Source organism: Phascolarctos cinereus, unplaced genomic scaffold, assembly GCF_003287225.1.
Source record: "Phascolarctos cinereus isolate Bilbo 61053 unplaced genomic scaffold, phaCin_HiC Scaffold_1;HRSCAF=81, whole genome shotgun sequence".
Taxonomy (NCBI): Eukaryota; Metazoa; Chordata; class Mammalia; order Diprotodontia; family Phascolarctidae; genus Phascolarctos; species Phascolarctos cinereus.
This window is the reverse complement of record NW_027555514.1, coordinates 219,378,906-219,406,458: the sequence shown is the minus strand read 5'-3', so window position 1 is coordinate 219,406,458 and position 27,553 is coordinate 219,378,906. Positions and strand designations below refer to the sequence as shown.

General features: G+C 45.0%; 2 protein-coding genes across 2 annotated transcripts in view; one reads left to right on the top strand and one right to left on the bottom strand.

The window, feature by feature from the left end:
* Positions 1-24,078, top strand: part of ITGA7 (integrin subunit alpha 7) — a 31,454-nt gene extending 7,376 nt beyond the window's left edge. Inside the window, 23 exon segments of the mRNA XM_020989950.2 lie at positions 1,030-1,285; positions 1,869-2,000; positions 3,546-3,753; positions 4,088-4,281; positions 4,460-4,548; positions 4,703-4,830; positions 7,188-7,283; positions 7,741-7,802; positions 7,928-8,007; positions 8,009-8,098; positions 9,469-9,618; positions 9,762-9,877; positions 10,382-10,571; positions 10,656-10,736; positions 10,837-10,916; positions 11,069-11,143; positions 11,375-11,477; positions 12,429-12,605; positions 12,839-12,955; positions 18,873-18,986; positions 19,528-19,626; positions 19,734-19,859; positions 22,162-24,078. Of these exon segments, the coding sequence (XP_020845609.1) occupies positions 1,030-1,285; positions 1,869-2,000; positions 3,546-3,753; positions 4,088-4,281; positions 4,460-4,548; positions 4,703-4,830; positions 7,188-7,283; positions 7,741-7,802; positions 7,928-8,007; positions 8,009-8,098; positions 9,469-9,618; positions 9,762-9,877; positions 10,382-10,571; positions 10,656-10,736; positions 10,837-10,916; positions 11,069-11,143; positions 11,375-11,477; positions 12,429-12,605; positions 12,839-12,955; positions 18,873-18,986; positions 19,528-19,626; positions 19,734-19,859; positions 22,162-22,392 (2,994 nt within the window). The 3' untranslated portion in view covers positions 22,393-24,078.
* TMT1B (thiol methyltransferase 1B) lies at positions 23,018-27,310 on the bottom strand. The gene is made up of 2 exons (XM_020989951.2): positions 26,813-27,310; positions 23,018-23,762 (listed from the first exon to the last, which is right to left on the bottom strand). Exons 1-2 carry the CDS (start codon positions 27,308-27,310, stop codon positions 23,523-23,525), a joined length of 738 nt encoding a protein of 245 aa, XP_020845610.1. The 3' UTR covers positions 23,018-23,522.
* Between the last annotated feature and the right edge of the window lie 243 nt (positions 27,311-27,553).

Below are 27,553 nucleotides of genomic sequence, written 5' to 3'. Positions count from 1 at the left end.
TTCCAGCCCATTTTTTCCCCAAGCTGATTACATATTTTCTTTTTCTTAAATTTAGGCAATTGGGGTTAAGTGACTTGCCCAGGGTCACGCAGCTAGTAAGTGTCAAGTGTTTGGTCTGAGGCCAGATTTGAACTCAGGTCCTCCTGACTTCAGGGCTGGTGCTCTATCCACTGGGCCACCTAGCTGCCCCCCTAAGCTAATTATATATAACTACTTCTCATTCACTCTATGTTGTAGACAGGATAGCCTATTTGTTCGTCCCTTATACAAGACATTTTCCACCTCCATGCCTTTACATGGGCTATCTTTCTTCCATGTCTGGAACCTCACCTCTGCTTCTGTCTTGGAACCCTTAGTTCAAGCGCTACCTCCTTCAAGGTGTCTTTCCTAATCTGCCTCCTGCATATTTATTTTGTAATATGCACTGCATATTACATATATGCACTGCATCTTTATTTTGTAAGTATACTGTATTTACTTATCTGTAAACATGTTGTATTAGCCTAGTAAGATGTAAGCTCCCTGAGGGCAGGTACTGTCTCCCTTTTGTATTTGTATCTCAGTACAGAGCCCACCGCCTAGCACATTAGTAAACACTTTTTAAATGCTTACTGATTAGTTGAACTAGATAACTTCCCTTCCAGCTTTGAATCTATGACTTCTGTATGATTATTGACAGCATGGGCAAATGTAGTTATTCATATGTCTACAGCTGCATGTGTGTGTATCTAGCCAATTGATTGTGTGGGGTTTTTTGTGCATGTGAATACCTGGGACAGTCTGGAACATATAAGGCTCTGGGATGAACAAAGCCATGTGTGCATGCAAGCACCTCATATAGGCATGATGCTTGGCTATGTGTCACGAGGTGAGTCAGGGCATTTAGTACTGGTCAGGATGTAAATCCTGACCAGTTTTTGGTTGGCCCTTCAGTGTGTTGGTATGAAGAGGTCCTGTCTGTATCCATGTACCCTTGGCAGCGTTGGGGTGTGAGGAGCCTTGACACCTTTGACTCTCCATATCCTACAGACCTGTGCCCACTTGTATGAGTCAAGGCAGCGCGTGGCCCAGACCCTGGAGACTCGTGATGTGATTGGTCGATGCTTTGTGCTGAGTGAGGACCTGACAATTCGGGATGAACTAGATGGAGGGGAGTGGAAATTCTGCGAGGGGCGTCCCCAGGGCCACGACCAGTTTGGGTTCTGTCAGCAGGGAACTTCAGCTGCTTTCTCCCCTGACAACCATTACCTCCTCTTTGGGGCACCTGGCACCTACAATTGGAAGGGTGAGTCTCTCCTTATGGAGGGGGGAGAAGCTGTCCTCAATCTCCCTCTTCTAACCATTTCTCCTATCCTTGGGATCTTGGAATGCCTGCACCCCTCACTGCTCTAGAAAGAGAGCCAAAGGCCAGTCGATGGCCAAACAACCCAGTATGTACACAATCATGTGTCCTGGTGGCACGGGCCACATGTGTGTGCATATATGGGCCAGCACATGTATGCACATGTGACATGCCCTCCTCTGGCCAAATACACCCAGACCTACAAGCACACATGTGAATAAATATCCCAGCATGAGTACCTGAATGCATGGATAAGTCCACTTATGGTCAGACACATGCACATACCAGCATCCGAAATGCATGAACACTCCAGCCCGCGCTCTTACATACCAGCCCACACCTCTGCACGCTGCTCCTGGCTGAGCTGACACCTGGTGAGTGCACTGCTGAGTTTGTAGGGTTTCACGAGGCTTGGGGCTGAAGTAAGGGTGAGGGTGGTGGGGTGGACTTCGGGGAGTTGTTTGGTCTGCTCAGGGTTCAGACTGAGTGGCTCCTCCCCTGGCACTAAATGGGAATATTGTTACAGGCACTGCCCGGGTGGAACTCTGTGCCCAGGGCTCCACGGACCTGGCCCACTTGGACGACGGGCCCTACGAGGCGGGGGGAGAAAAGGAGCAGGACCCCCGCCTTATCCCTGTCCCTGCCAACAGCTACTTTGGTATGGGGCTCTCTAGCCCAGGGCTGCTCTAACCCTTTGCTTTCCTTTCTCTTCCTCCCCTCTATGCTCCCCTCCTTCTGTCTCTGTACTGGTCTCTCTCTTTTGTCTTTTCCTGTACTTCATTTTATACTTCTCTTTCCATTACCTATTTTCTCTCCTTTTCTATCTTCCTTTACCTCGCCTCTTGGCCTCTCTCCCTATCCCTCATCCCCATATTGATGTACCTCCCTCCCACCTCTGGACGTCTCCTCTCCTCCTCTCCCTCGTGTTCTCCCCCTCTACTCCTCCTCCCGCAGGGTTACTCTTTATGACCAACATTGATAGCTCAGATCCTGACCAGCTGGTGTATAAAACCCTGGAACCCGCTGACCGGCTAACGGGACCAGCTGGAGACTTGGCCCTCAATAGCTACTTAGGTTTGTAAGCCCCTCACCCCACCCATCTGTTGGTCTGTTGAGGCCTTCACCCATGGATTCCCTCTTCCTCCTGGGTGACACTGGTCTTCACTCCTTTCTCCCCACTTACCAAGATGATGCCAACTTTGGGCTCTGAGACAGAAGTGGAGCTGGTGTGTGTGTGTGTGTGTGTGTGTGTGTGTGTGTGAGCATTTGGAGAAGACAAGGCTGAGGGGAGAATGGAGACTCAGGAGACATTCTATAGGTGTGTCCAAGAGGGGAGAGCTACCACTCCCCATCCCTGCTATGAACAGAGCAAGGATTGTGTTTAGCAGACTCGGGGAGGGTTAGCCATCACGGGTGATCTCTGTTAATCTGGGAGACTCGAAGACGTAGGGAGAGGAAGTGGGGTAGCTCATTCCTTAGAGGTCATAGAAAAGTTCCCTGATCCCATGGGAAGAGGCAAAGGGAGAAAGGAAAAAAAAGATGTGGTCGAATCACCCTGGGTTTTGGTAAGTTATTCTTCCTGTTTTATCTCCATACCTCCTCCATTGGGGAGGGAATGAGGAGCTGTGGGAGTGGAGGGAGATGTGTCTTGCCTAGTGGCATTTCAACCTCTGGAGAGCTTCCTACTCAGGGTGATAGAAGGAAGAGTTGGGGATGGTGTCGGGAAAAATAAAGCACTGGGTCATACTCAGGGCTGCATGGAGTCTGGGGCACTGTATGGAATGGGGAGAAGCGCTTTTCTCCCCCCATCCATCTAAAATTGGGGTGGAACTGACTCCTTTGCCCCTCACCCCATGTACTTTTTCTGTTGCCTACTCCGTTTGGCCTTGTGGCCTTGGGTTTTTTGTAACCCTGGAATTGTCCCCACCGCACCCACTATGATGTTTCCCCTGACGATGCAGTTGAAGACAGCCCTGAGTCCCAATTCTCCTGCCTTTTAGAGTTGGGAGGAATGTGTGGTTGTACTCTTGCAGTTGGAGGACGGGTGGGGAGACAGATCTAGGACAGAAGCCTGGGAGCAGCGGGTGGGCCCCTGCTTCCTTGGTGTGTCCTGACATCCGGTATTGAGAAGTGCATGGAGGCTGGGGGGTAGTGGAGGTGCTTATCTGTCAGCTTTTCTCCTGCTTCTGATCCCTACCCCCAGGCTTTTCCATTGACTCGGGGAAGGGCCTGATGAGGACAGATGAGCTGAGCTTTGTGGCAGGGGCCCCAAGGGCCAACCACACGGGTGCTGTGGTGATTCTTCGAAGGGACAGCGCCAGCCGTCTGGTGCCCGAGGCTGTGCTGCCCGGGGATCGCCTGACATCTGGCTTTGGCTATTCACTAGCTGTAGCTGACCTCAACAATGATGGGTAAGATGGGGCATATCGAGGGGTCAGGCATATAAGGGGCACTGCCAGAGTTAGTCTGAAGGGCTTCTGGTGCCCACTTCCCACAGCTGGGCACTGGGAAAGCAGGCTCTGGGATTTTAATTAGCTGGTAATGGTTTAAGGGCAGGGAGAGTTTAAGGACCTAGCTGGGAAGGGCTCAGGGCACAGGCCCCTACTCTGACTGCTGTTCTCTCATTTTTGGTTATTGTTGGGTGGTGGTGGATAGTTTCTTTGCTCTGGCCACTTCCTCCTAGACTGGGAAAGTTTCTGGGCAGGATTTTCCAAACTTGACTCTCTCTTCTCTGTCTTTTCACAGCTGGGCAGATTTGGTGGTGGGTGCCCCTTATTTCTTCGAGCGCCAGGAGGAGCTGGGGGGTGCCGTGTACGTGTATGTGAACCAGGCAGGGCGCTGGGCAGGGATTTCTCCCCTTCGCCTCTTTGGATCTCCTGGCTCTATGTTTGGGGTCAGTGTGGTCACCTTGGGGGACCTCAACCAGGATGGCTTTCCAGGTAGGTCCATGAGTGAGCAGAGAGTAACATAATAGAATAAAGAGGACAGAGGGATGGAGGATGGGATGGGAGGGGCTGGGGTCAGGAGATGAGAGACACTCAAATTGGGTCAGGGAAAGTTGGGGGCCTAGACTATCTTTCCTGCGTGAGCCTCCTCATCCCTGCTTGTTCCTCTCAGATATAGCTGTAGGTGCCCCTTTTGATGGACAAGGGAAGGTCTTCATCTATCATGGGAGCAGCCTGGGGGTTGTCCCCAAACCTGCTCAGGTGAGGATGGGGTTGGCCAAAGGAATGAGAATTAGGCATCAGAGGGAGGGGTGAGGGTGCATGGGGGCCTGAAAAGGGTGGGAAGAGGTGATTGGAGAAGTTTTGAAAAGATGGGAAGCTGAAGCAAGTGTGGTATCCTATTTTTGGTTCCCAGATTCTGGAGGGTGAGGCTGTGGGCATAGAGAGCTTTGGTTATTCACTGTCCGGAGGCCTGGATGTGGATGGGAATGCTTATCCTGACCTGTTGGTGGGATCACTGGCTGACACTGTTGCCCTCTTGAGGTAAGGATCTGACTATATCTCTGATCACTGACTTGGGACCTGATTCCACTGTCTCCTCCCCCTCTGCTCCCTTTTTTAAATTAATTTTTTTTCAATTACCACTAATTCATTTCTTCTTCTTCCCACCTCTTCTCCCCACTGAGGAAAGAAAAAGAAAACCCTTGTAACCAATAAGCATAGCTAATAAAATAGATCCCTAGTTTAGCATTGTCCATTGCCACTCTGTTATGAGGTTGGTAGCATGGTTCATCATTGGTCCTCTGGAATCAACATTGTGTTGACTAGAATTCTTAAGTCTTTCAAAATTATAAGTTTTTACAATGTTGATAGTACAGTATAAATTGTTCTTCTGGTTCTTCTTACTTTACATCAGTCCATAGAAATCCACCCAAATTTCTCTGAAACCACTTCTTTCATAATTTTAAAAATATATTTTAATTTACTTCTTTAAATATTTCTAATTACACATAAAAATATTTAACATCCATTTAAAACTTTTTTGAGATCCAAATTCTTTTCTGTTGCTGTTACTGTGTAAAATGTTCTCTTGGTTCTGCTTGCTTTACTTTGCATGAGTTCATATGTCTTCCCAGATTTTTCTGAAACCATCCTGCTTGTCATTTCATACAGCACAATAATATTCAGTCACAATCATATACCACAACTTGTTCGGTTCAATTCTTGACTGATGGGCATACCCTCAATTTCCAATTCTTTGCCACCACAAAAAGAACGCTATAAATATTTTTGTACAAATAGGTCCTTTTCCTTTTTCTTTAATTTCTTTGGGATACAGACTAAGTAGTAGTATTTCTGGGTCAAAGGTTATGCACAGTTTTGTAGCTCTTTGGGCATAACTCCAAATTGCTCTCTAGAATGTTTGGATTAATTCACAACTCCATCAACAACGTATTAATGTCCCAACTTTCCCACGTCCACTCCGATATTTGTCATTTTCCTTTTCTGCCCTATTAGCCAATCTGATAGGTGTGAAGTGGTACCTTAAAGTTGTTTTAACTTGTGTTTCTCTAACCAATAGTGATTTAGAGCATTTGTTGTATGACTATAGAGAGCTTTGGTTTATTCTGAAAACAGCCTGTTCATATCCTTTGAGCATTTATCAATTGGGGAATGACTTGTATTCTTATAAATTTGACTCAGTTTTCTATATATTTAAAAATGAGGTCTTTATTAGAGAAATTTGCTGTAAAAATGTTTCCCCAGTTCCCTGCTTTCTTTCTAATCTTGGCTGCAATTAGTTTTGTTTATAAAAACCCCTATTTAATTTAATGTAATCAAAATGATCCGTTTTACTTCCTGTGATCTTCTTTATTTCGTTTGGTCATAAATTCTTCTTTCATCCATAGATCTGACAGAGAGAATTTTCCACATTCCTCTAATTTGCTGTTGATATTACTTTTTATGTCTAAATCATGTACTCATTGTGACCTTATCTTGGCATATGGTGTGAGATATTGATCTATACCTAGTTTCTGCCAAACTGCTTTCCAGGCTTTTTGACAATTTTTGTCAAATAGTGAGTTCTTGTCCCAAAAGCTTGCAGCTTTGCGTTTGTCAAACACTAGATTACTATGTTCATTTGCTGCTGTGTGTTGTGTACTTAATCTATTCCACTGAACTCCACTCTATTTCTGATCCAGCACCAGATGGTTTTCATGATTATTGCTTTATAATACAGTTTGAGACCTGGTACTTCTAAGGCCATCTTTCTTCACACTTTTTTTCATTGATTCCTTTGATATTCTTGCCCTTTTGTTCCTCCAGATGAATTTTATTATTACTTTTTCTAGCTCTATAAAATTAATTTTTGGTAGTTTGGTATGGCTTTGAATAAGTAAACTAATTTAGGTAGAATTGTCATTTTTAATATTTTGACTCAGCCTACTCATGAACAGTTAATATTTCTCCAGTTGTTTAGACCTGTCTTTTGTGATGTGAAAAGTGTTTTATAATTGTGTTCATGTAGTCCCTGGGTTTATCTTGGTGGATAGACTCTCAAGTATTTTATACTGTCTGTAGTTACTTTAAATGGAATTTCTCTTTCTATTGCTTGCTGCTGGGTTTTGTTGGTTGTATATAGCAATGCTGATGATTTATGTGGATTTATTTTATATCCTGCAACTGTGCTAAAGTTGTTAATTTGTTTCAACTAGTTTTTTAGTTGATTCTTTAGGGTTCTCTATGTATACCATCATATCATCTGCAAAAAGTGGTAGTTCCTTTCTTCATTTCTTATGGCAATAATGTAACGTTTCTTAATATTGTATTCCTTATGATCTCCCTGCTTTTTAATTATGTAACTCTCTTCCACCTTGCACCCTCATGTCAATCCCTAGGTCCCATCCAGTTCTCCACGTCTCCCATGACCTCTCTATCTCACCTCGAGCCATTGATCTAGAGCTGCCTAACTGTGCTGATGGCCACATGGTCTGGTGAGGCCAGGCCCCTGGAGGAGTTGGGAGGGAAAGGCTCAACTGAGGGAGACAGCTGGTGTCAGAGCAATAGTGCTGGGTGTGAAAGTCAGAAGATCTAGGTAGGAGTCCAGACCCTGCCTGATGTTTACAAGCTGAGCGACCTTGGAAAAGGTCCCTCTTCACCTCCGTGGACCTTACTTTGTTTATCTGTAAAACAAGGAGGTTGAATGAGATAGTCTCTAATCCACCTAACTATAAAATCCTAAGAGCATTAGATCCTAGGGCCAGTGGTCCTAGACCCTCTGGGTTTCAGTTTCTCCCTCCCTTAACCCTGCTTCCCAAATGTGGCTTCCGTCACCTTGACTTGGTTCATCAAATACATGGCTGGCCCGTCCCTAGGACAGGAGCTGGGCAGGATCTGGATTTCTGAGTCCTCACAATACTTGACCTAGGGAACTTTTCCCTCTGTCCGTAGCGTGGACCTTAGTGTCTGCTTCAGCTATGTTGCCAATCCCAGCAGCTACAATCCTAGTGTTGGTGAGTGAACACCATTGCTTTTTTTTTTTCTGGGCTGGGTGGGTGAGGGTGGATACAGAGTAGGTGGGAGGGGTGGGCAGGGGCAGGCTGGGATTGTTTCTCAGCCATTTCTCCCCATCTACCAGGCCTGAATTACATATTGGATGGGGACACAGATCGGCGGCTCCGGGGGCAGGTTCCCCGTGTGTCTTTCCTGAATCGAAGCCCTGCAGATTCCCAAACACCAGAGCTCAGGCACTGTGTGGCTTAGGCACCAGAATGACCGAGCCTGTGGGAGTGCCACATTCCAGCTTCAGGTGAGAAGGCCCTCCACCCATCCCTCCCTCCTGTTTCCATTTCGGCTCCCTCCTCTTCCAGTCATTCCTATCTCTCCGTTTATTATCTGGTGCTCAAAAAATGTCCCCAAATCCTCTCCTGGGATCATCGCATTTCACTTCTGCATCTGTGTCCCAGGTCCATATGGATGGAGTTTTCTCCCCTGTTAGGAGATATAGAGACATTCCCCTTTCTTGGCAGCTGGAGGTCTCCACAGATGGAGTGCTGGGCCTGGAGTACCCAAGTTCTAATCCAGCCTCAGACACTTACTAGCTGTGTGACCCTGAGTAAGTCACTCAACTTCTGCTTGCCTCAGTTTTCTCAACTATAAAATGAGGTTAATAGTAGCACCTACCTTGCAGAGTGGTTGTGAAGGGCAAATGAAATATTTGCAAAAAGTACTTAGCACAGTGCTTGGAACATTGTAGGTGCTATAAAAATGCTTATTCCCTTCCCTTTGCCTCTTTTCTCTCTCTCTCCTAGTGGCCTATTGGTATAGTATATATACTATATATATAGTATATATAGACCTGAGTATCAATTTTTTTTTTTTGGTGAGGCAATCGGGGTTAAGTGACTTGCCCAGGGTCACACAGCTAGTAAATGTCAAGTGTCTGAGGCCAGTTTTGAACTCAAGTCCTTCTGACTCCAAGGCCAGAGCTCAATCCACTGTGCCGCCTAGCTACCTGAGAAACTTTATTTATTCATTTTTTAAAATGTATGTATTTATTGGTGAGGCAATTAGACCTAAGTGACTTGCCCAGGGTCACACAGCTTGTAAGTGTCAAGTGTCTGAGGCCAGTTTTGAACTCAGGTCCTCCTGACTCCAGGGCTAGTGCTCTAGCCACTGTGCCACCTAGCTGCCCCCGAATATCATTTTCAGCTGTAAATTTAACCTTGGAGCCTCAGTTTCTTCTTCTGCCAAATGGGGGATGATAATACTTGCAATGCCTACGTCATCAGGTTGTTCTGAGAAAGGTACATTGCAAACTTTGAAAGACTATCCTAGTTATATGTATCTCTTGATACATCCTAATTTTATTACTATTATTAATACTTGTATATAATTATATATATAGTTATTTATTATTATTATTTTTTGTTATACACAGTTTGCCCGAAACTCTTTTTCTTTTAGAACCTTTCATCCAGGGCAATGTCTGGAGCATTCCAGTCCCTCCCTTCTGTAGACTGGACATTCTTTAGCTTTGTCCTGCCTCATGCTTGCGTCTCTCAGCTTCCTATAGCCCAAATTGCATCAGAACTGACATGAGGAGGACTGATGACTTGGGGACTGCATGTGTGCCCCATTTGAACCTGTTTTCTTCCCTGTTGTCATCTGCCTTCCCAGGAGAATGTCAAGGACAAGCTTCGGGCTGTCATAGTGACCCTATCCTACAGCCTCCAGCCTTCCCGAGTCCAGCGTCAGGTCTTCGGACAAGAGTTGCTTCCACTTGCGCCCATCCTTAATGCCCACCAGCCCAGCACCCATAGGACAGAGGTGTGTATGTGTGTGTGTGTGTGTGTGTGTGTGTGTGTGATCATTGCCCTGAATGGGGCTCTGTGTGTTTGGGTGGGAAGACCCATTGCTAGGGGGAGGGTTTTGCAGTGATTTCCCCTCCCTCTCTGCTTTATCATCCTTAGATTCACTTCCTCAAGCAAGGTTGCGGAGAAGATAAGATCTGCCAGAGCAACTTGCAGCTCGCCCGTGCCCGATTCTGTGCCCGGGTTGGGGACACAGAGTTCCAGCCACTGCCAATGTGAGAAGGTGGGGGAGGGAGGGCATGGGAGAAACGAAGAGGCCAGGGTGTCTGGGTCACAGACTAGAAGCCTCAGAGATGGCAGGGTTACATATAAAGTCTTTGAAGTAGGAAGACCTGCCATTTCTCTTCCCAAATAAGACAGACTGAGATGACAGGGACTAAGACAGCAGCAGAAAGGAGACAGGTTAACCTCAGGGAGGTTCTCGATCATAGGATAAAGCCTTAGATGAGGCAGAGTAAAGGGCACTGAGGGACTTTCCTCCAGACCAAATGCTGATCCTATATTTTGAGTCTGGGGTGTGAGTTTGTAGCAGGGAGTTTGTGGACAATTGAGGGAACAGATAGTGTGGAAGAAAAGGAGGCAGAAAGAGGGATGAACTGGGGGTAGGAGCCTGAAGAGAGGAGACCAGAGAAAGACTGGGGTTGGGTGGGGTGAGACCAGAGACAGATAGAGATATGGAGAATGGCTCCTGCAGTGGCTGTTGTCTCTCACTCTTCTAGGGATAAAGATGGAACAGCTGAGTTTGCCCTGAGTGGTCAGCCAGTCATTGGTCTGGAGCTGACTGTCACCAATCTGCCCTCAGACCCGGCCCACCCCGAGGCTGATGGAGATGATGCCCATGAAGCTCAGCTCCTAATTTCCCTTCCCACCTCTCTACACTATGTGGGGGTTCGGGCTCTGGAGCCTGCGGTAAGGGCCCCATGATAGACACTTGGGAAGGGATAGAAGGATACGGATGTCTGATAGTTTAACATGACTCTGTCTACCTTTTAGGAAAAGCCTCTTTGTCTGTCTAATGAGAATGCTTCTCGAGTGGAGTGTGAGCTGGGGAACCCCATGAAGAGAGGAGCCCAGGTTAGTATCTCTGACTACTTCTTTGCCCCCTGTACCCATGTATGGGGACTGCTCAAAACTCAGTCCTTTTTCTTCATTCTCCCTTCCCCACGCCCCCAAGGTTACCTTCTACCTTATCCTTGGAACTTCAGGCATCACAATTGAAACCACTAAGCTAGAGGTGGAGCTATTGCTGGCCACGTAAGACCGGGGGCATTGCCATGTGGGGGCTGGGAGAGGTCATAGAGAAGTGGAAAGGAGTACTTGCCATTTTTAGGGTGGATAGGGCTTGGAAGCCTGCGTTGTTTATACTTTCACCTCCAGCAACCCTGTCCCCACTGCCACCCCTCCAGAATCAGCGAGCAGGAGCTGCATCCCGCCACTGCTGTGGCCCGACTTGTCATTGAGTTACCACTGTCCATAGCGGGGTGAGTACTTCCGGTGCTCTCTGAGGATATCTTGCTGAGTGGGAAGCATGATGGGGGTGGGGCACACTCTACCAGCTTCTAGGCTCTGACTCCATCTAATTATCCTTCCCGTGGGCTCTCAACCTTGACCAAGTTCTCCTCGCTCCCTCACTTCTGTACTTAACTCCCCCTAATTTCTGTGCTTATTTACCCCTCCCCTTTCCTATGTCCACCTCCCATCTCTCTCCCTAGGAAGGTAATTCCTGAGAAGCTCTTCTTCTCTGGTGTGGTGAGGGGCGAGAGGGCCATGCAATCGGAGAGGGATGTAGGCAGCAAGGTCAAATATGAGATCACGGTGAGTGATTCTCAGACCCACCCCCTCCCACTCTGTGTGTTTCTATTTACTAACTTAGTTGGGCCAGCACTGAGCTCAAGGCTGCTCTACTCACCCCATGTTAGGAGTATGATACAGTAGAGTTGGAGGACCTGGGTTTGAATCTTGACTCTCCCTCTTAGCCACCTGTGTACCTTGGGCACATCACTTAACTGGTCTGGGCTTTCCATTTCCTCACCTGTAAAGGGAGGGGACTGTCTCCAGGACATATGTCTATGTGGTGGAAGGGATGATTGAGGTGGCTTAGACTAGGATCTAGCATAATGCTTTCTATAGGGCAAGTGCTTGATAAATATTCATTCAGTTGGATTGAATCGATCTCACCCCTCAGGGATTCTTAACCTATTTGTGGGTGTCATGGACCCCTTTGGCCATGGTCTGATAAAGCCTATGGGTACCTTCTCAGAAATGTGTTTTTAAAGGCATAAAATAAAGTTACATCAGATTACAAAGGAAACCAATTTTATTGAAATAGTTATCAAAAATATATATTTAAAAAGCCAGATTCACAGACTTTAGGTTAAGAATCCCTGCTCTAGAGGAATGGTGGCCCTTGAGCAGTGAAGTGACATGCCTTTCCCCTGATCCTTTAGGTAGGGGACCGGAGTGGGAGGAAGGGATGTCTGTTTTGCCTCCCAGACTTCTGTTCTTATCAAGATTGGATCTCTCTTCCTGCCTTGCTGTGATCTCCAGCCTTTCCTCTAGGTCATAGTACTTGGCACAACAATGGAATCTCTGCCCTGACCCCTTCCTCCCCTTCTTGGCCCATCTCGCACTCTGTCCATTCACTTTGGGCCTCTCTTCCTAGTTCTCTACCTTTTTACAATCACACTTATTTGTAAACTCTGCAGGCAGTGCCAGGTCCTGCACAGTCACTGAATCCCTCTTGCGCGTTCTACTTTGTCCCCACAGGTCTCTAACCAGGGCCAGTCACTGAACACTCTGGGTTCAGCTTTCCTAAACATCATGTGGCCACACGAGATTGCCAATGGGAAGTGGCTTCTGTATCCAATGCGAGTGGAATTGGAGGGTGGTCGAGGATCTGGGCAGCAGGGAAACTGTATCCCCAAAGCCAACATCCTTGGACTGGTATAGTTGGGGCTCGAGTTGAGGGAAGAGGCTTGGGATTGGTGGTAGCTACACTCCTGAAGCTATATAGATGGAGCTCAAACTCTTGGGGAGGATATCTTATAGGTCTAGGGGTGGAGAGGACAACACTTTTAATCTTGGTCCTTCCCAGTATTCATCTAGCTTGGGGAAGGAAAAAGAGTGAGCATTCCCCTGAGGCTCTGAGTTTGGGACTCCTTGTGTTACTTCTCTAGGCCTGGGAGAGTGGAGATCGGAAGCGGCGAGAGCTGGGACAGCCAGAGCCCAAGTCCAGTAGCTCAGGCCGCTGGTGGCCTGTGGCCTCTGCAGAGAAGAAGAAAAAGATCACCCTGGTAAGGAAAATGCAGGAAAGACATGAGGGTTGGGTGATTACAACAGGTAAAGAGTTCTGAATTATGAATCACAGGATCTTTGCTCAAGGCTGCTTTTAGTACTTTTTACAGGTATGACCTTGGGCAAATTATTTTGCCTCTCTGGTTCTCGATTTTTTTCATCTGTAAAACAAGATGTTGGGATGGATGATTTCTAAGATCTCTTCTAGCTTTAAATCTTATGAGCCTATAGTGGGCAGGTGCCCAGCATAAGTTGGTAGTGAAAATCAGCACCATGAACTGTGGACAGAGCCTTGTAGTGGGTAGAGATGAGGAGGATGTCCAGAGGCAGGAGATGACAGGGTTCTTGTCCTGGGAGAGCTCCTAGGACGTTAGGTGTTGAGATTAGAGGAAGCAACATATGCCCACAAAATGATTCAGTGAGGCTTATTTAGCATGCATGGACAAGTGAAAATGTATTTGATGATAGCTCATTAGCTAGTTCTGGGTTATTTGTGTAAGTAAGGTTTTAATTTGAGCTGATTTTTTTCTAGCCTCCTCAGTATTTTAGGCAATCTCCCATGACCCTGCCATTTTGAGCTCAGAGACTACAGACTCATTTAATAGTTACCTGAATTAGGAAGGTCAATATACATTTTTTAAAAAATCATATACCGTGGCCCAGATTTTTCTTTCTTTTGTTCTAGATAATTGAAAGCTATATAAAGTATATAAATGTTGAAGAGGGGTGGACAAGATGGAGTATTGTAGGCTGGATTATATAGTACAGTTAGGTTAGACTGCCAGTTGAATATCTGGATCCAGAGTACTGATTAATATATTAATGTAAATTGGGATGGATGTCTCTAGTAGAATTTCACAGGACTCTATCCTTTGGCTCTCTTGGTCTCTGTCTGTCTTTCTCTGTCTCATTTTTGACAGTGATTTGAGTGAGGGCAACAATAGCATGCATTTTTTTTTTTGCTGGATCATTGGCTTGAAGAAACAAGATGAAATGTAGTAGAAATAAATACAAAATTCTGCATTTAGGTCAAAGCAAAATCAACTGCTCCAATATAGGATGGGGAAGATGCAGCTAGATGGCAGCTAATTATGACAAAAGACCTGGTGGGCTTTTGTAGACTTCAAACTCAATAAGAGTCATCATGGTGGCCAAAATTACTAATGAAATCTTAGGGTCCATTGGTAGAAGTTCAGTGTTTGGAACAATGAGGAACTCTTTTTAATGTAAAAAAAAAATTCCAGGATCACTATGTGATAGCAATCAGTATTTGTTGATTGAGAAAATAAATGAACTCAATAATGCTTTTAAATAAATGTATATTTTCTTCACCACTACATATACATTTGAAAAATAGTATGATGATTATTTGAGAGGCATTATTCTGTCTGTAGAAGGTATGTTTGCTCATTTGTTGTATTGAATAATACTGCATATTTTGTTGGCACTAAAGAAAGATCAGAATAATCATGCTTGGTATGGATATACATTTGTAGAGACTGCAATAATTCTTCAGCCTCTGAGGAATCTGAATTTGCAACTTGTCCACAAGTTGCAACTATTTGATAATAATAATTATATAGTGCTTACTGTGTATCAGACACTGTGTTAAAGCGGTTACAAATATTATCTCATTTGATCCTCACGACAACACATTTTACAGATGAAGAAACTGAGCCAAATAGAAGCTAAGTGACTTGCCCGGGGTCACACAGCTAGTAAATGTCTGAGGCATTTTCGTATTTGAATTCAGGTCTTCCTGACTCCAGGCATGGTGCTCTCCCCACTACGCCACCTAGCTGCCTCTAATGATAATTGACATAATTGATATAATTGATATAATGCTTTGGTTTGCAAAGTGCTTTACAAATCTCATTTGGTCCTCAAGACAACCCTATAAGACAGGTGCTATTATTATTCTCATTTTATAGATGAGGAAAGTGAATCAGAGGGCAAGGCAGCTAGGTGGTGTGGTGGATAGAATGCCAAGCTTGTGGTCAGGAAGATCTGAATTCAAAATTGGCTTTAGGCATTACCTTTGTGACCCTGGGCAAGTCACTTAAACTCTGTTTGCCTCAGTTTCTTCTGGAGATAATAATAGAACCTATCTCCCAGGGTTGTTGTGGGGATCAAATGAGATAATATTTATAAAGTGGTTAGCGCATAGTAAGTGCTATATAAATGTTAGCTATTGTTGTTATTGTTATTATTATTATTATTATTACCTAGGGTCAGACTGCTAGTAAGTGCCAATGGCTGGATTTGCATTTAGGTCTTCCTGACTCGATTTCTAGTTGTTTAAATTTTTTTCCATTTTGGGCAACATACAGATGATATGGAACAGGGGTTCTTAATATTTTTGGTATCTTGGATCCCTTTGGCAGTATGGGAAAACCCTTCTCAGAATCATGGTTTTACATGTATACCATAAAGTAGATTATGAGGGAAATCAATTATATTGAAATATGATTATCAAAATATTTTTCTAAAAAAGATTATAGACTTCAGAGTAAGAATCTTTGATCCAGGATGGAATAAATTGGTTTAAGAGAAGTAGGTTTCCCCCCTTCCAGTGAAGGTTGGATGATTGTTGGGGATCACAGAACCACAAAATGTTAAGAGTTAGAAGGGGCTTTGAGTGGCCATATAGTTCAACACACACCAGGAAAGGAATCCTATCACATATCCAACAAGTGGGTCACCAGCCTCTGCTTGAGGATCTGCAATGAAGGAAAACCCACTACTTTCCCCACATTTTCCCCTTTTAGTTTATTTTTTCTCAATTACATGTTAAAAAAAATTAATGTTTGCTTTTGAGTTCCAAATTCTTTCCTTCCCTCCCTTTCTTTGCCCCTCCTTGAGAAGGCAAACAATTTGCTATAGATGATACATGTGAAGTCATGCAAAACATATTTCTGTATTAGCTGTTGCATAAGCAAGCATAGACCAAAAACAAAACCCACAAGAAAAATAAAGTAAAAAATATTATGTTTCAATCTGTATTCTGACTCCACCAGTTCTTTCTCTGGAGGTGGACAGCATTTTTCATTATGGGTCCTTTGGAATTGACATGGATCATTGTGTTGATCAGAATAGCTATGTTATTTACAGTCAATCATCATATTATATTGCTATTACTGTGTAGTCTGGTTCTACTCACTTCACTTTGCATGCGTTCGTGTAAGTCTTCTCAGGTTTTTCTGAAAACATCTTGCTCGTCATTTCTTTTTCCTTTTTTTTTTCCTGTCTTTTGGAGGCACTCAAGGTTAAGTGATTTTTCCAGGGTGTCACACAGCTAGTAAGTGTCTGAATCTGGATTTGAACTCAGGTCCTCCTGACTCCAGGGCTGGTGCTCTATCCACTGTGCCACTTAACTGCCCCTTGCTTGTCAGTTCTTAAAGCATAACAGTGTTCCATCATAATGATATACCACAACTTATTCAGCCATTCCATAATTTATGGGCACGCCCTCAATGTCTAATTCTTTGCTACCACAAAAAGATAAATATATAAAATATAAATATTTTTGTACATATAAGTCCTTTTCCTTTTCCTTTGATCTTTTTGAGATATAGACGTGGTAGTGGTATTGCTGGGTCAAAGTTTGATAGCCCTGTAGGCATAGTTCCGAATTGCTCTCCAGAATGGTTGGATCAATTCACAATTCCACCAATAGTGTGTTAGTGTCCCAATTTTTCCACATCCCCTCCAACATTTATCATTTTCTTTTTCTGGCCTATTAGCCAAACTGGTAGGTATGAGTTGAGGCCACAGAGTTGTTTTAATTTGCATTTCCCTAACCAATAATGATTTAGAACATTTTTTAACATGACTAGAGATAACTTTGATTTCCCTTTCTGAAAATTGCCTGTTCACATCCTTTGAGCATTTATCAATTGAGGAATGACTTGTTTTCTTATAAATTTGACTAAGTTCTCTATATAGTTGAGAAATGAGGCCTTTATCAGAAAAACTTGCTGTAAAATTTTCCCTCCAGTTTTCCCTGCATTAGTTTTGTTTGTATAACCTCTCTTTTAATTTAACATAATCAAAATGATCCATTTTACCTCCCATGATCTCCTCTGTCTCTTGTTTGGTCATAAATTCTTCCTTTATCCATAGATCTGACAGGTAAAATTTTCCATGCTCCCCTAATTTGCTTATGATATCACCTTTTATGTCTAACTCATGTGCCCATTTTGCCCTTATCTTGGTATATGGTGTGAGATGTTTGTTTATACCTGGCTTCTGACATACTGTTTTCCAGTTTTCCTAGCAGTTTTTGTCAGATAGTGAGTTCTGGTCCCCAAAGCCTGGATGTTTGTGTTCGTTAAACATGAGATTACTATGTTCATTTACCTAATCTGTTCCACTGATCCACTACTCTATTTCTGAGCCAGTACCAGATGGTTTTGATGATCATTGCTTTATAATACAGTTTGAGATCTGGTACTACTTAATCCACCTTCCTTTGTATTTTTTTTTGTTGAATCCCTTAATATTCTTTGATCTTTTGTTCTTTCAGGTGAATTTTATTATTATTATTTTTAGCTCTATAAAATAGTTTTTTGGTAGCTTGATTAGTATGGCATTGAAAAGGTACATTAATTTAGGTAGAATTGCCATTTTTATTATATCGACTCAGCCTACCCATGAGCAATTAATATTTCTCCAGTGGTTTAGATCTGACTTTATTTGTATGAAAAGTGTTCTGTAATTGTGTTCATATAGTTCCTGAGTTTGTCTTGGCAGGTAAACTCCCCCAAACCCACTGCTTCCCACCACATACTTATAAATTGTTAGGAAGGGTTTTTTTTTTAAATGACATCAAACCTTGCAACTATTATCCATATTGCTCCTGGTTTTCTTCTTTGGGGCCAAACAGAGCAAGTCTAATATTACCTTGGATTTTTTTTTGGGGGTCTTAATATGGGGCCTATGAATTTTTTTTTTGGCTAGGCAATGGGGTGAAGTGACTTGGCCATGGTGACACAGCCAGTAAGTGTCAAGTGTCTGAGGCCAGATTTGAACTCAGGTCTTCCTGAATCCAGGGCTGGTGCTTTGTCCACTGTGCCGTTTAGCTGCCCTCTATGAATTTATTTACTTACTCATCTATCTATCATCTATCTATCTATCTATCTATCTATCTATCTATCTATCTATCTAATTACTTAACTCTTTATTTATTTGCTTATTTATTTATTTGTTTATTCATTCATTCATTCATTTATTTGTTTGTTTGTTTTGTTATGTGTCTGAGGCCAGATTTGAACTCAGGTCGTCCTGAATCCAGGACTGGTGCTCTGTCCACTGTGCCGTCAGCTGCCCTCTATGAATTTATTTACTTACTCATCTATCTATCTATCTATCTATCTATCTATCTATCTATCTATCTATCTATCTATCTATCTAATTACTTAACTCTTTATTTATTTATTTGTTTATTCATTCATTCATTTATGTGTTTGTTTGTTTGTTTTATTATGTGTCTGAGGCCAGATTTAAACTCAGGTCCTCCTGAATCCAGGGCCAGTGCTCTGTCCACTGCGCCACTATGAATTTATTTTTAAAAAACCCAACATTTTAATAGCTATATTTCCTTATAGTTTTTTTTTTGTAATTCTGTGTATTTTATTTTGTGCATTTAAAAACACTATTCATGAGAAGGGGTCCATAGGCTTCGTCAGGCTGCCAAAGTGATCTGTTATGCCTGAGAACAGTCCTCCCTTCCCTGAACATAGGAAAGGGAAAAATATGGAGTGTTGGAAACAGCAGTAGAGGGTGGGGTGGGGGTGGCCTATGGGAAACTCTGAGCCTGGAGCAAATAACGTGGTGGGAAGAAGGTGATCTCGGGGTTTTGGATATCTGGGCATGTAGTGAGGTCAGACAATAGAGCCTTTCCCTACTTGTCTCTAGGACTGTAAGGATGGCACTGCCAACTGCATTGTCTACAGCTGTCCACTCTACAGCTTTGACCGGGAGGCCGTGCTCCATGTGTGGGGCCGCCTATGGAACAGCACTTTCCTGGAGGTAAAGGGTACTGGATATCAAGGCTACCCTGAGCTCCCTCATTGAACCTCTCAAGTCGTTTGGTACTTCTTCATTGCTGGGCTTGCCTCCTCTGCCTTCCTCACCTCAGCCCCAAACATTGCTACAGCTCAGGATGAGAGCAGGGGTAGCAACAGGTGACCTTAAAGCAGCAAATCTACTCTCCTCTACCAGAGGCTACCTCATTTTCTCCTCCTCTGTCAGAAACTCAGACAGTTGATTTCACTGTGCTGGCTTTCACCTGAACTGTGGATTAATTTAAAGACCTCTGAAACCTTTGAAAACTGTTTATTTTTTGTCTATGCACCTAGCAGCCTACCTTGAACATAGTAGGTATTTTAATAACTGTCGTTGAATTGTATAGAGCTTCTGGGAGATTAGGAGATGGGACCCTAGAGAGGCATGGGAGTTTAGATATGGGGTGTGTATGTGTGTGTGTGTGTGTGTGTGTGTGTGGTGTGTGTGTGTGTGTGTGTAGGGAGAGGTGTCACTGGGCTCTGTCCTCTCTGTCCTCCAACCCCAGGAATACATGGACGTGAAGTCCCTGGATCTGATTGTCCGAGCCAATATTACTGTCAAGTCGTCTATACAGAATCTGAAGTTCAGAGATTTCTCTACAGAGGTGACACCCACGGCTTGGAAGTGGGAGGAGGAGAACAATTCATTCCTTCCTGTCTTTACCTCTCCTCCCCTTCCCCTCTGCCATTTTGTTAACCGATCTCTTTGCAGATCTCTGTGGCTGTGTACCTAGACCCCATGGCTCTGGTGGCTGGTGGGGTCCCTTGGTGGGTCATCTTACTGGCTGTGCTGGCTGGGATCCTGGTGCTGGCTCTGCTGGTTCTTCTCATGTGGAAGGTGAGAATGAGGCTGGGGACAGGTCAGCAAGGCTGGTGGCCCTGATGGGCTCCCAGACCCTGAGGAAGTCTGAGGTACTTAGAAACACATGAGGTGCACATGGAAAATGAGCTCAGAACTCCCCCCGCCCCCAGTCAGGGGACAGACAGAGAATCCTCTGTAGGAGGGACTGAACACAGAATTACACGTATGAAGGGAGAAGAGACACGCATGTTGATGAAGACCCATGCATGTCTGCCCTCATCCACACTAAAGCTCTGATGGGCTTTTGGAGTAGTCTGGAACTTTTTGGAGAAGATAAAACTTGTCTGATGAGGGTGACCTGTCATAAAGTCAACCCTGGGACTTCTATCCCCTGTTCTGATTGAAACTTGCAGGAATCCTATGGAACTATGTGACTTTCTCAGAGAGAAACAGAATATTCCAGGGATTCTAGAAATGCCAGCCCCCTTGCTCCCTCCACCCCCCCTCCCCACCCTTGGACCTTCCCATCCCCTTTCTCTCTTGACCCTCTCCTCCTCCAATACTCCAGTGTGGTTTCTTTCATCGGAGCAGCCAAGGCCTACAATTTACCACCAATTATCACCGGGCCCATCTGGCTGTGCAGCCCTCGGCCGCAGACCAAGGGGGCCCAGGCACTGTGGGGTAATAGAACTTTGTGTTTATGTGTGCACATATCCCTGGGGTGTGGGGGGGTGTTGGTCCCTTCAGCATTCAGGGGCCATGAGTGTGCAAAGGGAAATGAGGAGGCAGGAGTGTGTGTGTGAGCCTGCAGGAGTTGGGAGGGAAGGACCTTGCCTGAGTGTGGAAAGGTGAATATATACAACTTTGGGGATGGTGAAATGAGTGTGCATAGACCTGGAAAGTGTGAGCATGTGGGAGATTTGGGAGATATCATGCATGTATGTTCCAGAAGGCATGAGTGTGTAGGGGTGAGTGTGAGCTAGCCTGTGGAGGAGGTGGCACAGGATTGTGGGAGTTTGAGCATGTGGTTTGGTCCCTGGCTGCTGTATATACAAGGGTCATGATTCTGGATAGTCTCAGGACTCTGTCTCCATTTGCAAGGCTGAGGATGTACTGCATAGAAGCCCATGTGGTGTGGTGTAGTAGACAGTGTTAGGTTTGGAGTCAGGAGGTCTAGTTTTTTTTTTTTTTGGCTAGGCAATGGGGTTAAGTGACTTGCCCAGGGTCACACAGCTAGCGTTATGAGTCTGAGGCCAGATTTGAACTCAGGTCCTCCTGAATCCAGGGCCGGTGCTCTATCCACTGCGCCACCTAGCTGCCACCTAGCTGCCCTCTGGAGGTCTAGCTTTAAGACCAGTGTGACCACTGTGCCTTTTTGAGTCTCAACCTCTCCCTCTGTAAAATGTGGGTGACAAGATTGACATTCCTTTCTTCACTGGCTGGTGGTGAGAAAATAACCTTGTAACCTTAATGTGCTATAGAAGTATGAGTGTACCAGCGAGTCCGAGAAGGGGTCCAGTGGAGCCAGTTGGGCACATATAAGGGGCCCAAGTGCAGGTATAATGGGCCAGCCTCAGTAGGAGTCTATGTTGGCCTAGAAGGGTAAGTATGCAAGGGATGGGAAATTCCTGAATGGGACACCCTGGCAGGAGAAGTAGGCAGGAGCCAGTCTGTGTGAGGAATAGCCTCAGCCACTGGCAGAGGTAGGAGGATCATGATGTCTTACCATGGGGCCCCTGGTGTCGAGGAAGGTGAGAATTCTAATTATTATAATAACTAGTATTTATACAGCACTGTAAGGTATACAGATATTCCCTCATTTTATCCATAACAACAATCCTGGGAGGTAGGTACTATTATCATCCCCATTTTACAGATGGGAAAATAGGCAAATGGAGGTGAAGTAGCTTGTCCAGGGTCACACATAGTCAGTGTCTGAGGCTGGATTTAAACTCTCATCTTCCTGACTCCGGGCCTAGTGCTCTGTACACGCTGCTACTTAGCTTCCCATGGCTATAGCAAAGGAACTTCCCTAACCTCACCTTTCTTTCTCTGTCTCTGACTCCTCACCCTAATCTCAGGTCCCTTTGAACCACGGAGAAGGAAGAGTGTGCTTCCTTGGCCCACGTATACTCAGACCAGACCAGACGTATCTCTCTTGCCAGTTAATGTTTGTAGCCCTGTGTCGATTGTGGTCTGTCCTCTCTTGCTCCTGCTATAATTGAAACCTTTCCTCCACCCTGAGGAAGGAGAGGGGGAGCTGCCCACTGGAGCTGGGTGTCTGAGCCCCTGGGGCCATGGCTCTTCTAACCCTTTGCTTCTGGGGATCTTCTTTTAGGTGGGATTCTTCAAGCGGGCGCGGTACCCCGAGGCCACAGTACCCCAATACCACGCGGTAAAGATACCCCGTGAGGACCGGCAGCAATTCAAGGAGGAGAAGACAGGCACCATCTTGAGGAACAACTGGGGTAGCCCCCGGAGAGAGAGTACTGATGGGCATCCTATTCTGGGTCCTGATGGACACTCAGAACTGAGAACCAGTGGACATCCGGAGCTGGGAAGTGCCTAGCTCAGCCCTTCCCTTCTCCCTGGCATGGCTCTGCCACTTACCTTCTCTCTGGTCCTAAAGCCAGTCTGCTTCCCCACATCTTCCTAGAGATGCCTTCTTAACGTGGGGAGTGTGGATGCAGGGAGAGTGGTTGTCCACAGAGTCGGCTGACCAAAAGGGTCCAGGATCACTCACTCTCCCCCTGCCTTGCTGATCTCTCTCCCTTCTCTCCCTTCATAATCCTATCCTCCTGGGTTCTGGGAGCTTATGGAGGCAGTGTCCAGGAGAGAGGAAGCAGGACCACTATGTCAAGGATATCTTGACTTAGATGGGGAGAGAGAAAGAAGCATGGTTCTCTGCTTCTGATAATTCTTGAAAAACCAAATCCCTAGTGCCTCCCTGGAAGTGCCTTAGCCCTGGCAGGAAGGAGGGGGAGAGGCTGCCCCTGGGACTCTCCCCTAAACCCTAGACCCCACTTTTCTGGGATGTCTCAGTGGCTTTTGACTATTTATTAAAAAGTATTTAAGTACCCTACAAAGGGCCCCCTTTACTTGCCCCATGCCCCCCGATATTGTTGGCTTAATTCTTTGCTCCTGTATTTTCCATACCATGCTGGGTGTGGGGTGGGATTGACAGATCAATCCAGTGATTTCTGGACACAGGCTTTATTAGGGAGAAAGGGGAGAGATGACCTGAGTAAGGTTGGGTCTGGGGAGAGGAGAGGAAACCTGGGTGGGAGGAAGGAAGATTGAAATAGCAGCCTGGAGATAGGAGAGGAAGATGAAAGAGAAGAAAGAGAGAGGAGAGAAGAAGAGAGGAGAGAGATATGTATAGATAAGTCTACTCTTCAGTATAGGGATCAGTTCCTGAAGAACTGATCAGGTGAAAAGGAGTAGAGGTATCGAGGTAGAGCCACAGGAAGGATTATTGGGAGGGGGTGTTGAAGAGGAAGAGGGGGCCTGGTGAGGTAACAGCAGAGAGGGTAGGAGAAGTGAGGAGGCCCAGGTAAGGAAGGAGAAACAGGAAGTGAGCATAGAGGATGAAAGATCAAGGGCATCTCCTTCTGTGAGGTCCTCAGTAAGAGAGGGAATAGGCCAGGGTGGGCAAGGAGAGGGGCAGAATAATCCAGTTGGTCGCATGGTGCCCTAAGATCATTTCACAGCCAGTCCCATGATGTGGGGGCCAACTGGTAGCCACTTGATGGGAGGGGGTTGCCATTCTAGTTGTAGTTCAGAAAACTTGGCTCTCTCCAGCTCTTTCCAGGTCTCCCTGGTGAGATAGCAGCAGCCATCACCAATGTGCTTCCAAGTGGGCTCGGCCACCTGTTGCAACATCAAGGTCCAGCTTCCAGGGGACTCAGCCACATGCTCCCAAAAAAAGAAGATGCCTCCCTTTGTCAGGGAGGGGAATAGTTACAAAGTCACTCAGGGGTAGGCCTTTTTCAACTCCCTCCCCCCCCCCCAGATGATTTTTAAAATGAGAACTATAACCTTTGGGAAAGATAGGCCAGAGTCAAGAGACTTTTTTTTCCCTTCAGCCCTTTCTAGTCCTTCTCTTCTTCCACCCACTTCCCTCCCCCAAGTCAAAGTCCTTGCTCCTTGTAATTCACAAATATTTGAATGGTAGGTACATGTGAGGACCAGAGGTCTTAGTTTGTAATCTTGGTTCCGCCATGAATTTGCTTGAGTAAATTTCTTAACCACTTGGTGTCTTAGTTTTTTCATCCAAGAATTCAGATTCTTCAAATATTTACTAAGTGCCTACCATGTGCAAGGTAATGTAGTGGTAGGAGCCAGTGAAAACAACCTCATACAATACATTGGCAGATGAACAAACACAAGGCAGAGGGTGAAGGAATAAAGGGAGAGATCTGACAAAGAGCTCTATGAAAATTTGAGGAGGAAGAGAGCATTGGGAATTGGGAGGAACCAGAGGAGACCATGGAAATGGCAGCCCATGAACTGAGTGCCTTAACATTCTCAAAGACTGATAAGGATTTGGAAGAGAAGGAGGAAATAAGGTCAAGCATGATGGGGGAGGGAGGGGTTGGTCTGTGAAGGTTATCAGGGGCTGGAGATGGCATGTTGGGTTTGGTAGAATAGCTGGGATAATGGTTCAGCCTCATCTAGTGTACTGTGTTTGGTTCAGATGTCCACATTTTAGGGAGGATTCAAAACCTTGTCGTTTGAAGAAACTGGGCTGTAGGGATTCTTAAGCTGGAGGAGATACTTGTTTAGTGTGGGTGGGAAGTGAGATAGCTGTTTTCAAATGTTTGAAGGGTCATCTTGTCTAAGATGCTTTAGAGAGGTAGAAATGCACAGGAGACAGACTGCTAGGGTTGGGGTCAGGATATTTTGATTCAAATTAATGTTATTCAGTCATTTTTCAGTCATGTCTGACTCTTTGTGCCCCCATTTGGGGTTTTCTTGGCAAAGATACTGGAGTGGTTTGCTGTTTCCTTATCCAGCTCATTTGACAGACTAGGAAATTGGAGCAAACAGGGTTAAGTGACTTGCCCAGGGACCCAGAACCAGTAAATTTCTGGGGCCAGATTTGAACTTGGGAAGATGAGTCTTCCTGACTCCAGGCCTGGCACTCTATGTGCTGTACCACCTACTGGGTTCAAAGCCTCAGAAATTTATTAGTTTGTGTGAATGTGGGCAAGACACTTCTCAGGACTTAATTTTCTTTATCTGTAAAAGAGGAATCAAAATGTTTATACTATCTCCTCACAGGGTTATTGTGAGGAATAGACTTTGCAAACCTCACAATGCTATATGAACATGAGATTAACATTATTAGGCTTAATTTGTGTGACTTCAGAAGACCAAACTAATAGGTAAAAATACGTGAAAGTTATAGAAAGGTTCAATGTAAGGAAAAACTTGCTAATCACTAGAACTCTCCCCAAATATTTGGACTTTCTTGTGAGTTACTGAGTTTCTCATCACTGGAAGTTGAAACTGTAGGAATACTTGTTGAGGATATCTTAAAGTTATTTGTGCCTTGGATGGGGAGGGGGCGTGTGGTTATTTCCTCAACATGTCATGTTTAATGAACACCTGAGGAACCAGAATTGGTAGAGATCCTGAAACACTCAGGTCCCTTTTAATGCTGAGATTTTGTGATTATAACATCTGCCCTACCCGCATTGCAGGAGGTCAAATAAGCTCACAATTCAGAAAGTACTTTGGAAGATTAAGAGCTATGCAAATGCAAGAGCTTATTACAGAGGGGCCAAGTTTTTAATTAGAGTTAAGTTCAATGAGATACTATTTCTTCCACACAGACCCATGGGGCAGAAGTGCTTTTTCTTTCCTCTGCCTCCACCTCCCATTTTAATTCAGTAACAATCCCTTCAGTTTTGTGGGAGTCTGGTCCCTGGGACCCACATTATATTCCTCTAACTCCTCAGGGGCTTACCAGGGTATGAAAAGAACTCAGGACCTAGAGTCAGGAGACCTGTGTTTGAGTCCTGACTCTGACACCTATCACCTGTGTAACTAAACAAATCACCCTCTCTGAAACTCAGTATCCTTGTCTGTAAAAAGGGCATCACAGTACCTGTAAATCTATTTCGTGGAATTGTTGTGTGGAAAACACTGAAAACCTTAAAACTCATTTTAAATATGAGCTATTATTATTATTATTATTATACAAGTCACTTTGATTGTCAGTCTATAAAATGAGAGCATTGACTTACTCACCAATAAGATATTTTTCGACTCTAAATCTTTCATCTTATGATCATACCCAGAGTGACACCCAGTCCTTCTCAGCAGTGAAGCTGTTTGGTCCCCTTGTAGTTGGGATTTGGACTATTGGAGCTGGGAAGAGGAGGTTGTAGGAACCCTTGATGGTCAGTGGGGATTGCCATAGGATGAAAGGTTTCCTTTTGTTCAGGCTTACCTCCTCCTTTGTTCCTGCTGACCTAATGTGAGACAGTGAGTATCCTGGCTTGACCAAGAGTAAGTCACTTAACGTCTCTATATCAGCTTCCCCTTCTGTAAGATGAGGGAATTGGATCTGAGGACGTGTAAGTTCCTATGCCCTAAGCACACTAGACTGTGTGCCCCATCCCCAATATTTCCTAAGAGTTGATATCAGGACATCCAGCCTAGTCTCTAGGGCCTTACCTCACCACTCCTGGAAAATTGTATTCAAATAAATATTTTGGGTCTTTCAAAACACCAAGTAAGGACCTCTATCCTGATCTTTGTAGTTTCTGGTCCCCAAAGCACCAGGATCCCATGATAGCACAGGACTGGGTAATTACCCAGTGCTTCCTTGAAGATGGCCATGCTCTCCTGATTCCATTACTTCTAGAAATAATGCCTTTGTTAGCATTGACCTAATTTCCCTGCACCTCTGCAGTCTCAGGGCCTTTTCCAATCACTCACTCCATGGTCCTCACATCCATGCCCATAGCCATCTTACTTACCGGCCTTAGCACCCTCTGGACTTCCTGTAGGACTTTCCTTGGGCTCTGGACTGAGCACAGGACCAGGGTGCAGACCACCACATCCATGGAGCCATCAGCCACTTGACTCATGTCCTCTCCTGGAGCCACTAGAAACTCTTCATATTGAAGGTGCTTGTTTTTAGCCATACTCTCTGTCAGGAATTTCTTAAAGTGGGGGTTGGGATCTATGCAGGTGACCCTGCAGCCGGCTGGGTAGAACTCAAAGTTGGCACCAGTACCGCAGCCGAGTTCTAGCAAAGTCACCTTCCCAGAGGCTCCAGCCAGCTTCTTTATTTGGCTAAAGAGTTCCCGTTTTTTACCCTCCATCTTCTGGTTGCACTTAGGAGTCAGCATTGCCATGAGGTAGGGAAAGTACTTACTCCATATGGGTTGCCAGTAGCCGAACAGGGCAAGCAGGTGAAGAGGCAGAGTCAGGAGACACAGGACCGTCTGGAGAACAAAAACCAGGACACTCATGGTGGGGTCCTGTGTGAGTTCTCTGTTGCTCTGTGGCTAGATTTCTTCTTTCAGCCTGGCACTATTTAAACTAAACTCTTGTCTCTATTTCCACTGTAATGTTTGTTTATGGTTTGAACTTTGCTCTCTGTTTACAGGGACTTATTCCTTAAAGAACAGAACTAAATGGACCGTGGGAGTGAGATGGGGAAAGAGGTAGAGGATAGTTGGAATTCTTCCAGAAGGCAATAGGTCCCTCTCCTT